The following is an 18,168-nucleotide window of genomic DNA, read 5'->3' as shown; positions in this document are numbered from 1 at the left end:
CATCAAGTTATAATACACTTGAGAATGCAAAAATAAAAAAATGTGATTACACATCCTTAATATGCCATAAGTAAAGCATCGGAGAATAAAAAATTCTAATACATTGTTTTGGTACAAATTTGTAATAAAATTAAGATTCGACAAATGCTATCGAAAACTGTACAAATAAAAAAAGGCAATATTAAAATTGTAAAAATATGACAATTTTGTTGATCTTTAGGAAATGTATTTTTTTATTCTACAATGCAAGCAAGCGATCAAATACGACAGAGTTGCCGCTCATATCTTATAGTACAGCATTTTTTTTATTTTTTAAGAGACACTGCCTCAGTCCAAAAGATAATAATATTATATGTGTAACAAAGTCTGTATAAAAATACTACTGTGTAAAGTATTGTGGTACTCGTATGGAATATTGAATTTATGTTATTTGTAATGAAATTGTTGCTCTTAAAATTACTATTGTTTTGTGGGTAACGAAGACCTTGGGACAAAAATCACACATGTTACAAATCCCTTTTTTACAGGAGTCAATAAAAATAAAATATTTTTGTCATTATACATACTACATAATGCCACATATTTTTCACATCTGATTTTAGGGACATATCATTTTTATTTATTTATAAATATTTTCTTTCTATGTGTGTGTAAAGAAAAATAATTTTTATATGAAATTGTAATGGCTGGCTCACATGCACAATTGATTTGCAGACCATCTCGTTCAACGATGATTTCTATAAAGGAAGGAAGGATTTCTATAAAATCTATAAAGGAAGTTTAGTTATTTTTGTTTCCGTAAAGGTCATGGTGTGATATCACAATTTAAGTGCTGACAAGTATAACTGAACTTAATGCACTAACAGAAACAGGCTTTGGCTGGCAACAGGAAACGTAGATAAACCAAATGGCCCACCATATACAATTGCGAAAACATTTACATAGAACTGTTTTTTTTGTCTTAAAGTCTTCATTTGTTTAGTTGAGATAAATTGTGTATTTATATTTTAAGTAGCATACTGGCCTGACTACATATAGTGGTACATATTCTGTATTTGATCTTCAACCATTAACTATTTACTTTTTAAAATGAATTTAAAATGAAACTCTCAAACCATTTTTTTCATTAAACAAATAGATGGCTCGTCAGCCTCCACAGTGCAGAAGTTAACACAACGCATGTGCAGGGTCCAGAGTTCGATTTCATTTTTACAATTAAACATTAATAGTTCATAGGTACTCACAGCATCTGTCGAGTTGAAAGTGTATTTTTATAGCAGAATTTTTTTATTACATTCCAACTGGAAAATACTGTCATATACCTAAATAGGCATATCTGGTGTTTTTATTATTTTATAAAGTACAGTGGTGCCTCGCATAACGAACGCCTCGCACAGCGAACGCTGCACACAACGAACTTCCTTTTCGTTCATTTCACGATTCATACAACGAACTTCGCTTCACACAACGAACTTCGCTTCACACAACGAAGTCGCCCACTTCACACGATCACTGCCGATTTATTGCATCCTTCCGCGCAGGCAGTCGTTAGTCACTGAGCAGTACGCTTAACTTACGCACGTGTCGCAGCAATCGTTCATCATTACAACGAAGTCGCCCGATCTTCTACGATCACTGCCGATTAATTGCATCCTCCCGCGCAGGCAGTCGTTAGACTCGTTAGTCACTGCGTAGTACGCTTAACTTACGCACGTATCGCAGCAATCAACGACCTGTACTCCGATACTCTTGTCCGTTATTTCCGGCAGATGTTGAAGAAAAGAGAGAAACAAACGACTTTGGACAGGTTTTTCACTGCACCATCGGCCAAAAAGCGGAAAATGGATGAAGATGTGCAAGATTCGATTATTTCTTAAAATTAAAAAATGTGTGTTTTTTTCATTATGTTTTTAGATGTATCTAAATAAAAATAATAAAAAATTTATCTTTTTTTTATGTCATCTTACCATATTTTATGCTACAGAACGAATTATTTTTTTTAACATGTATTGTTATGGGAAAACGCGTTTCACATAACGAACTTTTCGCATAACGAACTTGCTCCTGGAACGAATTAAGTTCGTTGTGTGAGGCACCACTGTATTATGTTTATGTCACTTGAATCTGCATTATCTTAGGGATGTTTTAGCAATAAAATAATAGTTTGAATTTAGGTAAAAAAATGTAAATAAGTAATTCTACACAGAATGTCTATACTTGACTGACACTATTACGCAAGCAAATATTCCATATTTTAAGTAATATTTATTAAAATCGGAATTATGTCAAGATGTTATCTCAACATAGATGAAGAAGTTGATTAAGATGAGAATATGAAAGTCCTCTGTTGTATTTACAGGATTTATCCATTTCACCATTGACTTGTTTTAGTGATCACTTTATATACTGGCTAACATTCATCATTTTTCCTGTGATTGACAACCACAATACTCAAATTTAAAAAAATGTTTATACATCGCAAGTAATAACATTTTTTTCAGAACAAAATAGGAAACATCTATTATTGAAATTAGTAAACTTCAAGAAATCACTTAAACAGTGACAGGTTGTATGCCTTGTAAATATCCAGACTTCTGTATTCTCATATCTTAAATAAATGATAAAATGTTGATATAAATAGCTTCTAAGCGGAGAAAAATGTATATGGACCCGCTCAAAATATTCTGAATTGTATTAATTCTCTCCCGGTTTGAATTTAATGTATAAATATATGTTTGCAATAAGAATATTTATTATATCTGAAAGTACTATTTCGTTTCCTATCTCCTGATTGTCATCCACACTACGCAGTCTTTTAAAATCTTTTAATACAATTTTTAAAATATAATGTTTCAAAGCAATATTGCACATTTTCTGTAATTTAAAAAATAATAATCAAAGACTGCTCGACACGTTTATCTCCGAGTTCCGTGTTTTAGTATTATATGACAGTAGAAAAATGTATTGAAATCCCCCCATTACTATAAAGAATCCTTATAAGTTTTAAACCAATGATAAAGTACTCTCAAGTTATACCCTATTTCATCCAAAAATCCCAACTTTTGTCATTATTAAGCCCTGAAACACTTTGTTGTGAAGTGGAGCATAGGACGGCATTTATATCCACACATTTAAGACTTTGGATGGAATAGAAGAGGTGGTGTATAAGTAAATATTATACCAAATGTCATTACCATTACCTGAATACACATTATTGTCAAAATTTAAGAAAAATGTAATAATGGTTAGGATTATATTTAAAAAAATGTATGTATGTGTCTGCTGTCTGCTGGTCCCCCATAGATATACAAAGCATGTTTGTTTTGTATGTTTATATTTTGGTAGTGTAATTATGATGAAATAAAGTACTATAAAATATATATTTTGTGTTTGAATTTACTTAGCGTACTTCTCTCAGCAATATTAAACATCCGGTGCCTGAAACTGCTGACAGTGGAGAGCGTGTGAACTATTGACCGGGCTACTACCTTAGCACCTAAGCAACACTCACACAGCACAGAATGGAGAATACAGAAATTAGCGCTATGTAAGAGCTGCCGCCATATTACCCCGACTCTCGCTCCAATCCGACCCTTACTCCTTTGCCAAAGGACTAACACTAACATATTTGTGGTGTATTTCATCTATCTGTCATCAGTATCCTACTTGTACTTATTTGTTTTTGTACATACTCTCTTTTTCTCTTTTCTCAACAGCCACTGCAGGCAGATGCTTGACCTGTGAATATGTTCGATCCCCATCAATACCAATATGAAATTGAGAAAGATGTTTTTATTTCATACCTTCCTTCGCCATCCGCAGACTAGCCTCTACACATTGAAAATTATTCCTTTTAAAACAGAGAATGTATGTTTATTTTGAGATTGCAAGTGCAATTTTCTTCTGTGACTTTATCTTTATCACAATCTGGATCTGATATACGCAATTGCATAATTGCGGATGCGTCAACCTTATTTCAATCTAATATATATATATATATATATATATATATATATATATATATATATATATATATATATATATGAAATAATAAAATATATATATATATATATATTTTATTATTTCTTTTAAAAGAATATTAATAATAATAATCTAACCTCTAATTTTAGAGGCTTGTCTAGAGGTAGGATAGTAAAAATAGGGAAGGTAAATGTGAAAAATGCATCACAAATACCCATACCAATTGAAAATAAGTATTTCTTGAATTTATTTTACAATTCGCCAATTGAAATTAAGAAAATTCCCGCCGGAAGCGAACCCGCGATGCCAGTTTCGCAGTCGAGCGTCTACCCAACTACGCCACTGCGCCTGTTATATGTAATGTTATTTAAGTTTATTTCTTTTAATTGAATAATTGAATTATTTGTCTAATTGATTTTTGGGTGGCATCGGTTCCTAAAATTTAATAAATAATAATGCCATAGATCCTATGGAAAACAGATATGCACGCCAGTATTCAAAATACAAACTGACATTTTGATAGATAGGTTGACTCCCGTTCTGTAGCCGCCTCAGACTGGGTGGCTGCTGGTTGATATATTGGTGCCGAATCTAAAAACACATACTTCTCTTGTTCGGTTGTAAAAGTGCTTATGTACTTCATAATTTGAGATACAAAGGGGAGTGCAGGATTAAATAGCCTATTGTTTTTTTTATTATTCATGTATTGTATAAGATAAATTGTAAAATTGGAGTATAAATAAAAGAATTGTTTTTGTGTAGTTGCAGAATAGAATTTATTGATAAAATAACTGCAGATGTGTCGGAGTGAGGTGCGGAGCGCCCCGTTAGCTCGAGGCAAAATGGACAATAATGCGATACATACTCGTACATAGAGAAAGTAACTAAAATTCTTTACACCTACATTAAATTAACAACTAATGGGAAATAAATTACAATAATGAATGTTCCGCTTTCTCTTAACAATTATTAAATACATAGAAAAGTTGCGAATCACTAACTGTGCGGGCAAGTCCGTCCGTCCTCCCGTGTTCGGGTTCACAATTCAACCTAATAATTCACTACTAACATAAAATTCTTTTAGTTAAATCTACTTAAAATAATAAGTAAGGTAAAGTGGCTTCTGCTGCTACATGAGATATTCCAGACCGTCGGTGAAGGGCAATTAAATGCAAATTATTTCTTCTTCGTCCATTTTGGTAAAAACTACAAAAGTTCCTCAGTTCAAAACTTAATATTATAAAATGCGGGTTATAAAATCTCCATTTAAGGTATAAAAACCACTTAAAAAAGAAATGTCTCTACTAAGCTGTAGTTGGGATCCAACCGACCTACTCGTATTTGCATTTAGCACCGATTGTATCACTTTCCTTCAGAAGCCAGAATATAATTAAATCACAAAATGTCATAAATAAATCTGCGGAAATGTGTTGCATTCTATTCCCGTACGTGGATATACAATCACAATACTTATATCATATAGCCTCCACTTTCCGATCCTCACTTCAATTGTGTTATAAAGATTATCCAATCGTGTGTACATTATATTAGTAAAATAACATGATCTAGTAAAGTAGGTATGTATTAATAACTAGCCGGTACATTGTCTGATGACCGATCTACATTTCATATTGCCACTCTTCATTTACCATTTACCATTTTCCATCGGACAATAGTTAAAACAGAATTGAAGACAAGTCGGGAATCGATTCAAGATAAAAATTATTGCACAATCGTGCCAAATCTTTTAATATATAAAATATATAGTAAATTTTATTATACAAAAAGTTTTTATAAAATTTGGCAAAAGAAAAATAAATTAAGCATTAAGTTTTAAAGATCTTTGGACCGAGCGATGAAACTTTAACAAAAATATGGATTTTCGCTTTCAACAGCTGCACTTTCTCTCTCATTCTACATCTCGCACAATACAAAAATATGGGTGCGTTAAAACCATTTACGTGACATTCCAAACCCGAAGCGAAGAACAGAAATGTACGTAAAGCTTTACATATCGAGAGCATTCCGCTCCGAAAAGCTACTACTCCTTAATACAAATCACAAAACTCTCATCACAAGGAGAACTGTAAATACAAAGCCGAGCGGAGCAATAAGCGTTATTTTCCATTTAGAGAGATCTCAAGCGATATTCAAAATATATATCAAATAAATTAAAATTCATTATTATCTTTTAAAATACATTAAGCAATTTGCTGTAGTACCATCACGAAGCTGTACATGAAATTAGATCCCGAAGGCCTTCTGCAGGTACACGACACCATCCCGCTCGGTCGAATCTTTCCAAATACGGCCTTCGGTCAGGGAGAAACACTGGGTAATGTAGTGTAGTGTTGCGGATCAGAGCGGACGCCGTCACCCTAGACTGGCGTCCCCGGACACTTCTTGAGGAAGCCGCTTCAACTTTCATCTGCAACGAGAGAACAGTGTTAGGAGGGAGCGGGGAGTGGGGAGACTGCTCGGGGAGTGGTCCAGTAATACGCACCTCGGCTCGCGCCGATGATGACCGACTTGCGCTTGTTCTCCGCCTGCAGCGGTCGTACCGCTCCTCCGGTGACCATGGGTCCCTGACCGGCGCGGATGGGTTTGGCTGAAATGCAAATAACGCATTTATAAACTCAATTCCATACATAAATATATTAATAATTCTTTTATTAACGGGCTTGAGACACAGACCGTGCGACCGAGTGGCGCTGCAGAATCGACTCGTTTTGTGTAGAGATTTCGGAGGTACATGTTGATAAACCCGTGCAGTGCCAGGCACAATGATGCTTCTATTCTGGAACAGCAGTGGATACGCCATATGCTTTCCACTGACCGCATTACAAATCCCCATGTCGCCCACATAGATGATATTCCAGAGTGAGTCGCAGTAGCTTGGAGAATCGATCTCCGACCCGATGGGCCGATTAGATCGAAGGTGCCGTGGGCTCCGCCCCTATAGGCACTCTTCAAACTGCAGAAGGCAGGGACTGATGGAAATAGTCAAGAGTATTAATAGTCATGGCGGTCATGGTACAGATGACCAAAAAAAAAAATGACAAAAAATATACAAATCTCATGCAACATGTAATTAAAAAATATTTGTCTTACAAAACTGGGTATAATACTGTTGACATATCAATATCACGCAGCCAAAAAGTTGTGTGTTTGTGTGTGTGCATGATTAATAACATTTAAAATATCCCATGGGGGGCTCCTAGCGATGCGTAGATAATTAAGAGAAGGCGAGATGAAATTACCGATCTGAGCTTGCGGACCGAGCCTCACGCGAGTCTTCTGTCGCACGGCTTCTCGGATGCGGTCAACCTCGTACTGGTAACGCTTGCGGTCACGCATTGCACCTTCCTTGGCTTCCTGCAAATCAAGAGACAGAATATAATCATATTCCGCTTTCTATTCGTATCTCTCAGTCAATTCTATAAATATACAATAAATCGCTACTTTTTATTTGGCATTTTCCTAATTCCTAAATGAAGTATTGTATGTTGTCTGACCTTGAGGGCCGTCTCTAGGGCCTTGACTCTCTCCATGGTGGCGCGCAGTCGCTTCTCCAGCTTGGGCAGTTCGCAGCGCAGGTCGGCGTTGTCGCGCACCAGCTGCTTGTGCACCTTGGTGAGCTGGTCCAGGTTGTTCTCCAGGAAGCTGATCTTCTGCTTCTGCGCCAGCGAGCCTCCCTCTTCCTCGCCCTCCTCCGAGCTCACCGACTTCTTGATGCGAGCCTGGGAACAAACAAACACCGATCCTATTATTTTCTGCGATTACTTTCAGATACTACATGTACCTAAAAGATGTATGTTTGAAAAAACATCAAGGAAAACGTGCAATAGTTCATATGTGACCTTTGTTATCCTAAACCTAACATCATTTTTTTATACAAAAACTCGTTACTAAATTTTGAAGATGAAATCAAAATGTTAAACATTCATATGGATTTTGAGTATTCGGTATAGTGAAAACAGTGTCAAAACATAGCAAGACCTAGATTTAATTACAATAAAATAAATGCAGGAATCGTATTACATGACAGATTAAATTTATGGAGATATTTTTAAAATAAAATGTTATTTTAAAATATATAAAATAAAATAAAAATATTGTTTTCAGGTACATATAAGTATTTTTTTAAATGGTAAAGAACATCTCTCAGTTTTTTTTGTGATCATCTCAAAATTAAGAATACGTCATGATTTGATACTAAGTGTAAAGGCCAATTTTAACATCTAAATCGTAATTCAAAACATAAACTTATAAAGATAATTGTATAAAATGTTTCATCCTAGTGATTTAAGAAACAAAGGCATTTAATTTTTATAAAGGTTTTTAAGTTATTTGGATGTTGCACATAGTTAAATTAGATTTTGTATTAAGTAAATGTATATGTTTGAGTGAAATAGAGTGTAAGCGGTAAGGAGGTATAGTCACCTGCAGGTCTTGCACGAAGAGCTTGCGCAGGTTGTGGAGCGTCTGCAGCTCCTTGGCCACCGTGTCCTCCAGCCCCTGCAAGTCGGCCCGCGCCTGCTTCTGCCTCTCCACGCTCACTCTGTAGCACACAACACCCCACTGATCACCTTCTCTCCACTCTCCACTACCCGCTAACCGCCCACGTCGGCCCCCATCCATATCCACCGCTACTCCGATTATTCCGTCTCTCCGATATTTTACGGCTTCTGATAATTTCTTTGGGAAATGAATATGAATGGGAGACGTGTAGGATATAACGAGTCTAAATAATAAAACCAAAACAAAAAATAAAAAAAATAAAAAAATTAAAGAAAAAGCGGAAATGCGCTAATGGTACACTACGTAACAAAAATAAAAATCTTCAAAAATATCTCACCACCAGTATCGCCTCTCAATATTAAAAATTACTTATAAAAATATTTATATATTACTTTAAATAGATTCGGATAAAAATTTTGTTCGAGTAACTTAACATTAAGAATAGAAATAAACAAACAGCACCCGAGCCCGCAAGCCCGCAGCCATAAACAACAACGAAAGGGAAATTTCAACACCTAATTATTATTTATACATATTATATTCCGTTCAACAGTTCTATCACACAACAACGATTATTGCTTTAAATAATGGAATGATTTATGAATAAATATGATTTACCAATTATTACTTATCATAGAATAAATATTATCAATTTCATTTATTAAAAAAATTGTCACGACCATTGTAAATGAAGTACAGCAAGTAATTAACGGAAAGGAATAGATATGTCAGAATTGTAATCTCATTTATGGTAAGCCGCCGAACATTAGGTTATATCACAGATTACAACATCATGTTTCATCTCAGATCTGTCCGTTGATAAACTGAAGCGTTCGTGTCCGCCTTTTGTATGGAAAAGGGGGTGAAGCTCGCATTTGGAAATCCTCATCGCATAAAGAAATGTTAAAACTTGTCGGTGTTAATAGGCGGAGAATAAAATAAGAATAGGAAAAAACGATAGTCAGGTACAAAATAGCAACAACTACACTTCTAACAATATTTACAGGAACCTTACATTAACCACTTATATTATTAGCATTTAGCAAATAATTGTGGCAAATTTAGTGACAAAATAAAATACCCACAGAGCTGCATGGGATACAGTCTTTCTTGCGCAAAGTCAGTGCGACGTTTGCTTACTCGAGTAAATATACAGGTATATACAATACATTATAAATCTCAGTTTGTACCGGAGACACAATGGCTAATACTGCTCTCATCACTTGCGGAAAACTTCCTTTGAATTTGTCAAAATGAACACTTTGTTTTCTTATCTCTCTTTATATACATAAAATAAAAAAATGCTACCAAAGTAAGAAATAAGTACGACTGCGTAACATTATTGTCTATTCCCGTCCGGCATCCGGAGGTAGCGGGTCACTACGACTAACGGTACTACGAGTTAAACCAAAATGATGATATGAGGACAGCGGTGGGTGATCAAAATCATAGTAACAGAAATTAGCAGGTGAATGTGCAAGGGGTGGAGGGGGCAGAAGGGCAGGAGGGACAGGGAGGGGGAGGATCGCGGCGCCACCTTCTCGGCGCTAGACTCTATCTCGGAGCGGCGGCCCGGGAAGCTAATGAGCTCGTTTGCCGACTCCTTTTCCATTTTGCTCATGATATATTTAGGTTCGCATTTTTGTTCGAGCGCGTACGCGTCGCGATTGTCTATAACGCTGCGGGCGCTAGGGGGCTGTTTGCGGGGAGTTATAAGGAAGGCTACGGACGTGAGTTCGTGTAGCTTGGCCGACTTCTCGGCTTCCTCGTTCTTCAGTTTCTCGTAGTCGGCCTGTAGCTGCTCCTGCGCCAGCATCAACTTCTGGTTCTCTCTGCAACGGGAGGGAACACATTAGTACGATGCGGGTAGATTATACAGCTGGAAGCGCGGTACGGGAGGGCAACTCACTCCTTGAAGTCCTGGTGCAGTTGGCTGGCCTGGTGCAGCTCGTCGCGCAGCGCGGCCAGCTGGGCCGTGTGCACGCCGCGCAGCTGCTCCACCTGCTGCTCCAGCGCCGCGCGCACCTCGCCCGCCGCCTGCTGCTCGCCCGCTGCCGACACCTGCGCACACACACACGCGCTGTTACTCTCTCTGCACGCGTCTCTCTCGCACGCTACACCCACCCGGCCCTCCCGGGCCCGAGCACCCACCTGGTTGGCGGCCTTGAGCTTTGCGCACTCGTCGCGGAGGGTATCGGCGAGGTCCTCCAGTTGCCTCTTCTTGGCGTCCGTCTCCCGCACGGCCTCCGCCAGGGAGCGAGCGCGCGCATCCTGCTGCGTCACCTGCAGCCGCCACTCCGCCAGCTCTCGCTCGTACTCCACCAGCTGCAAGTCACGAGGGACCGTTATTACCCGTTAATGCTGTTATTACGCGCGACCGCCGCGGTGCTTACGGCTGATATCGGGCGTTACCTTCTTGCTGGAGTCGGCGCTGGAGGTCTCCAGGCCCTGGCATCGCTGGACCAGGTTCTTGACCTCGCTCTTCATCTTGCTGATGTAGAGGCGCGCCACGGTGAACTCCTCCTCCAGCTTGCCTACGGTGTCCGCGTTGATCTTGACCTCGTTGTCGGCGCCGCCGATGGCGCTGCCGATGTCTCCCAGGTCCTTGAGCAGGTTGGCGAGCATCTCGGCGAGGCGCTTCTTCTGGTGCGCCATCATGTCGCGCATCTGCTGCAGCTCGCTGGAGGTGGTGGAGAGCGAGGACTGCTTGTGCAGGAGGTCCTCCTGCAGCTGCTCGCACTCCTTGTTCTTGGCATCTACCTCCTGACTCTTCTGGTCGTAGTTGACAGCCAGCTCCTCCAGGGCCTGCAGGACCTCCTTCACCTCCTCCTTGGCCGACTCGTTCTCTTGCTGGATGCGGTTCATCTCGCCCTGCAGGGACTCGTAGTCGCGTCTGGAAATATGGGAGTTGTCAACTATTGAGAGTCTCTCGGTGTCGATATGTCTGTATGATATCCCTGGGTAGTCGGGAGCTACGAGTTTACCTGGTGCCGGCGATGAGCTCCTCCTGCTCCATCATCTGGTCCTTGAGTTTCTCCACGAGCTGAGACTGCTGGTTGATCTCCTCGTCCTTCTCGTCCAGCTGCTGGTACAGGGCTTCCAGCTTGGCAGCATCCACGTCTCCTCCGGGTACGGCCACGGCGGGCAACTCCTAGTAACATAAACCATTCCGATCACACAACCTGAAACATCGGGATTATCCCTTTTTCTCGGTGTACCTTAATGGCAAACGAGTCACTAGTTAGCTACATGACGAATTTGCTATTTTTCTCCATTAGTCAGGAACCATCTGATATTTCTAATACATATAAACATGATATAATTAACCTTTTTCACATCTTTAATTTGACTAATGACCACCTGTACACAAGGCTGCTTTTAAAGAATCTGGAATATTTTGTGATGAATTAAATGATACAACCAAAATCTTAAAATTGAATAAATATATCAACCTACTATGTATCACTTTTTTTTAAGGTTGTAAAAAAACTATTTATTTTGTGTTACAAAAAGATAAAAACATTCCATACCAAAAGATAGAAATTTATATCAACTCGGGGAAACTTTAGATTTTGAACTTTATTATATTAACTTAAACAAAACGCTAAATAGTTTTAAATTACGAATCACCAAATATAAAATGACAGACGCTATGCCCGCCAACTAGGCAAAAATATAAACTTTATTAAAATCTCTCAATTTGATCAACATTTCTGAGGGAATTCATAAGGTGAGTATGTTGAAGCAATTTTGAACCAAAAATCGTATAAAACTGTGGAGATTTGAAGCCGGAAACTTGACACCATGGCAGGTGCGGAGAATGAATACTTACGGGAATGACGGGTTTCTCTTCGATGATGGAAGTGACCGGAGTGACGGCCTCCACCTCCTGCAAGTTGACTTGCTCCTCGGGGTTGACAGTCTCTCCCAATCTCCACCGGTTGAGTTCGGCTTCCAGCTTCTCCACCTGACACGAGGACCGATAGTGTTTATTACAATTTATTCATGCGCTCTCGTACTAAGCATACACGATTATATGGAAATCTAACCTTTCCCTTGAGACGGCCAACCTTCTCCTTCTCTCGCTCGTACCTTCTCTTCCATTCTTCCGCAGTTAATTCTTCATTGACGCATACAACATTCTTCACAGTCTTGGCTCTGAAAATTAAATTAATTAATAAATTTCAAAAACACAAATCCATTTAAATTATTTTTATAAAACTGAATAGTTTTCACCTCCATAGTGTAGAGGTTAGATTAGGTATTATGTGAATCACAGGGCTGATAAAGATAAAAGCGCTTTGATAAGATGCTGTGTCCTATTCATTAGTGGGTGCAGATAAGGGTTAAAAGAAAGTGGAATGTACAAAAGAAACGCAAATAGGCAATTAATGTCTAAATTATAGTTCTTTGCCGGCTGGAACATGGCCGCTTTAATAGATACCAATTATTTGAGGGTATTAAAAATAAGTTAAAAATATCAAAGGTAATGAAGAATGAGCGTTACCTTCTGCCGAAATCGAGAGTAGACTTGGTTTCGGATTCGTTGAATGATGCGGGGGAGCAGCAGATGACGATGGTGGTGCGAGCGTTGCCTCCGAGGGACTCCTGGAGGATGCGGGTCAGCTTGGAGTCTCGGTAGGGGATGTGCGTCTTGTTGCCGTCGGCCAGTGCGGAGATCACATTACCGAGTGCCGACAGGGACTTGTTAATATTCTTAGCTTCATCTAGCACGGTACCTTCGGCGCCAGTTTTGGATACCTGGAAATGGCTTCCTCGTTAGTGACATGGCAGATGGGGTTGCGTTGTATTTGCGGGACAAGTAAAGGAAGATTTACCTTTTCAGACCCTGCCAAATCTACGAGGTATAGTTTTCCTGACAGCTTTTTCTGGTTTTCCAAGTTTTCTTGTTTGACATTAATCAGAAAGACGGAATGAGATCTGGAAGAGTGCTCGTTCATGTCTGCGGAGTAACAGTTTAGTTAATAACACATGGAATGCGAGTAAGAATAATAAACGGGGAAAGAATAATCCAACTTACTGGTGACGGCGATGTGCCTATTGGATTTTCCTTCCTCTATAACCTCGAATACCTCTTCGGGACTAGAAACAAACCTCTCGGTGGCTCCTTTCACGAAGGGTACCCGGTTTTTGTCTTCGTGAACACTCAAGTTTACTTTGGACACTGAAATAAAGGAGAGCGTAGATCAGTAGCGGTACGTACTAGGGAGGCGAGTATATCGTGTCAATACAGAACGGGTGATTATATTTACCATCGAGAAGATCTCTAATTTTGTCCATATAAATTTCAAAGTACGACACTTTGATGTGAAACTCCAGATTTTCTTCCATCGCATAAATGTGGTTGAAGATGTCATTTACAATTCGGGGAATAATACCTTGTTTCCCGGGATCACCTGTACAACATTTTACAAATATTAAAAGTCCTACACGATTGGTGGGTTATTTTGGACATTACGAGGACCGACGGCCTACCTAAGACACCCTCCATGGTGTGGGTTTTACCGGAGCTGGTCTGTCCGTATGCGAATATGGTGCCATTGTACCCGGCCAGTACGTCGGACACGATGCTCTTGGCCGCTTCATTGTACACCTTCTCTTGGGTCGCATTCGGTTTGAATACTTTGTCGAACAGGTATACTTTTCCCTGCAAAACCAACCGCACAATACTATTATTGAAGACTTCATACTATAACACTGGAGATTCCTAATTGGGACATTTGGCCCGGTTAAGCGGCTACCTCGATTAACAAGCGTTTCCATTAAGTGGGACATTGAACATATTTCAATTCATGATATTCAACTATCAGGAATGTAAAAACTTTTGTCCATTCAGTATTTGACTATTGGAAATGGAACATTAAAAAGCTGGAATAAAGTCTGTTGATAAAATTGGGCTAATAATTTTTAAAATACTGGACCAAAGGATATTGCATTTCTACACTGTAAACTAGAATTCAGCAATTACAAGGCAGCTTTACTTATGATCCAATTATTGATTGGACCGAGGTAAAATACTGACCAAAGGATATTGCATTTCTACACTGTAAACTAGAATTCAGCAATTACAAGGCAGCTTTACTTATGATCCAATTATTGATTAGACCGAGGTAAAATAAAATTAAAAAAATGAAATAAAAATGCTTATTGCTATCCCAGCTAGTGATCGAACGTAGAATTTCATGCAAAACAGTATAACATAATAACATACAATACCTATCTATAATTATTGTATAAACAAGGTATTTTATACGGAGAATATTTTTGTTTGGCTCAAATAGTGTCTCAAATATTATGAGCAATTTACTGAGGTGAAAGTAAGATATAATAAAAAACTGAGATGGATTAATAAACTGAAATAATTAAGAGTGGTAATCAGCTTGAAACGGAATGGTGATTGGGCACATCTTTAATTCATTACTTGGAACTAAACTTTCCCATTTTCATACAAACTCAATCTGTCTGCTAGCTGTCATTTTTAAAAAAACAGTTATTTTTATCTAATAATTATATAATATATATAAAAATACTAAACATGAAACTTATGGGGCAGAAATATATTTCAAAATTTAAAAGCAAAGGAAAATAAAACTCAATAATGTTTCTTCACACCGCTAATACGGTATGGTGTTGAAAAATAATTTGTAGGTTAAATCTGAAAATACCGGCTGTTCTGACATATGCATTTATGAAAACATTCATGTGTGTGTGTGTGTGTATGTCCAGCCATAATAATTTAAACGTCTTTCAATTTATACCCCTACATTCAGTATGAAAAATACATACAAAATTCACTTTCTGGTGATGAGTCATACAGGAAGATATTGCAACCTAAAAATGCTCATTTATAATTTTAATAATTGAAATATAACTCTAATTCTTTCCATGAGTTCATTCTTTGTTAATAAATATAAGTAACCGGTAAGACACAGTATAATATACTGAACAAAAAAACGAGCAGTAGTTATAGAGAAAGCATTTATGACATATTCTAAATTAGAGGCAGTTTAATCATGCATCTATTCTTGGGAATGATCTATTCAAAAACGACATTTCCTGTTTCAAAGGACTACAAACTAAACACCAAATAAAAAAAATAAGCCCGGTCATTTTGGTTCCAACTTGTAAATATTAAGCATTCTTGGGGTTTTCAGTGGACTATCGAAAATGATTAATGGGGGATTCAGGCTCCGATGAAGACGAGAAGTGAGGAATTCATAATGGAGTGTATCCACCGGAAGGGACATCAGAAAACGACCATCCGAGATGGGTCAAGGTCGCAGTGCCGTATTTGTATTGATTTTGCTGTAGGGGATAATTTTCCATAGTCAATGGAGACATAACGGATCGGCGACTATACAACAATGGAAGCTTTACTTTCCATTTAACGAGATCAAGTTCATTACCCTTTCCACAGTTTTTGTAAAAAGGAAGGCGAGTTACCGTCGCGTAACGATTAATCGATAAAACGTAAAAGACATCTAGGCGACAAACGAACGGTAATCTAGGATATATTTTGACTTGTACTTACTGCTATAGAGATGCAGTTATCGTCCGATGGGAATTTCACAATAAATTTGGAGCCAGCCTTCTCCTCTGAATCATTCAGCGGCCGAAATCTGCATACGACTCTAATACTGTCTTCCGCCGCTATTTCGCGTTCACCCGACATTTTGAAGTATTAATATAAACTAAAGTTATGTAAAAATTAAATAAAAAATCACTTTAAAAACTTAAAAACACGAATAAACGCACAAATATTGGTTTTTCATTTCACACCTATCCCTTCCATGACAAGTTACCCAAAATGTCTCCCATTACCGAATGTCTGACACGGGACACGGCAGTGAGCAGTGAGCCAAACAATGCTACTAATACCATAGAAAAAAATATATATCCCCAAACCAATCTATAAAAGTACCTACCCCATATTTTTAATTCCTTATTTCCTACCGTTATACAAAATATCCGATGGCCATATTTAATAATATTGTTAAATTTAAAACCACGTACATATTTGTCGTATGCCACGTGATATTTACACACACACACATATAAATTTACATATAAATACACATATATATATATATATATATATATATATATATATATATATATATATATATATATATATATATATATATATATATATATATATATATATATATATATATATATATATATATATAAATATATATAAATATATATATATATATATATATATATATATATATATATATATATATATATATATATATATATATATATATATATATATATATATATATATATATATATATATATATATATATATATATATATATATATATATTTATATATATTTTTTTTTATTATTTTTTTTTTTAAAGCAAAATCATTTGATAAATTTATTTAGTTGCTTGAAGACGATGTCAATTAACTTGTGATTATTTTTAAAAAATAAAGTGAAAACCTGATGAACGTGTAATCCCTTCATAAATACTGAATATTATCTTAAATTCAGTTGAATTTCCGTAAGCTACTTTTTATGTATACAAACAAACTTGTAAATTAATTTTACTCATTACATTTCTCTATATTATTACTAAGCTTACGGTCTACGGTTGGTTGGACGTGAATAATGAAGCATAATGTGGGTATATTGAAAAAGAAATAGATGTATAAAATGATTAAAACTATTTTTAAAGTTATCTTTATACTGTAACACAAATAAGTTTTCCGAAATAGAAAAAAAATCTCTTTTTTTTATATTTACCGTATTTTATGATCATGAATCCAAAGCTTTAATTTTACAGCCATAATATACACAAATTAGATATTTAACCCATCCGCATATAATTTTTTTTTCTAAATATGTATACAAATACACTAATTGAATGTATCTCCGCAAGAAAAAAAGTTGCCCCTCCCGGAGGGGAGGTGATATAGTTTGTCAAACAATGAGGTGCTAATATTTGGCAACTGTTAAAACGAGAACAAACATATAGAAATAATCTTTGAATGCAGAAAAAGGTAGCACGCACTAAACAGATTGATTTTTGTGGTACAAATCAGTCCGACAAATCATAACGCTCGCGTGTGGCTTTCATATTCGTTCAAATTCAATCGAGTCATAAAAATAAGCTATCTCATAAAATTATAACTTGGTACATATAACTATTATGCACGTATTTTATCGAGTGTTTAGATCAGAAATGTGATAAAATAACAAGAAAACTTAAAAAAATAACCCAATAAAACATTATACCTGGGATGTAAAGTTTTGATTTCTAACCAATTTTAGTTGATATTTCAATCAAAAGGATAATTCTATCCTAACAGGGACAGCTTTGATTAAGTGTCGTCAATAAATTTGTAAAAAATATAAGAAAACCCAAAACGCATTACAAAAACTTTTCTTTACTGATTTGTAGATATCACACAAAAATATCTTTACAATATGAACTACCACGGATGGAAGCGTGGTTTAAAGCACGCTGATATGCGAATGTTAAATATCCTTAGCCGCCAAGAAATGGCGGCCGGTATGCCGATGGGTTAAGATTGTTTATATCCTGAAATGTTTTAGGATGAAATGTTAGGACATAGACTATGGTTATGGACTATCATGAAATATATATAATAAGTATTTTCTCTAAACGGCAT

At 37.0% G+C, this 18,168-nt stretch overlaps 1 protein-coding gene across 1 annotated transcript; it reads right to left on the bottom strand.

The window, feature by feature from the left end:
* Nucleotides 1-4,732: 4,732 nt before the first annotated feature.
* Khc (kinesin heavy chain) lies at nt 4,733-16,393 on the bottom strand. The gene is made up of 18 exons (XM_088270611.1): nt 16,055-16,393; nt 13,999-14,170; nt 13,776-13,919; nt 13,544-13,687; nt 13,341-13,465; nt 13,010-13,263; nt 12,552-12,660; nt 12,335-12,469; nt 11,487-11,653; nt 10,915-11,395; nt 10,654-10,827; nt 10,412-10,563; nt 10,233-10,334; nt 8,425-8,542; nt 7,497-7,721; nt 7,242-7,356; nt 6,485-6,589; nt 4,733-6,409 (listed from the first exon to the last, which is right to left on the bottom strand). Exons 1-18 carry the CDS (start codon nt 16,193-16,195, stop codon nt 6,399-6,401), a joined length of 2,874 nt encoding a protein of 957 aa, XP_088126737.1. The 5' UTR covers nt 16,196-16,393; the 3' UTR covers nt 4,733-6,398.
* Nucleotides 16,394-18,168: the final 1,775 nt, after the last annotated feature.

The sequence above is a fragment of the Brachycentrus maculatus genome, unplaced genomic scaffold (assembly GCF_059751285.1).
Source record: "Brachycentrus maculatus isolate JH-2025_06_01 unplaced genomic scaffold, ASM5975128v1 h1tg000388l, whole genome shotgun sequence".
NCBI lineage: Eukaryota > Metazoa > Arthropoda > Insecta > Trichoptera > Brachycentridae > Brachycentrus > Brachycentrus maculatus.
The sequence above is the reverse complement of the archived record's forward strand: the minus strand, read 5'-3'. Positions and strand labels throughout refer to the sequence as shown.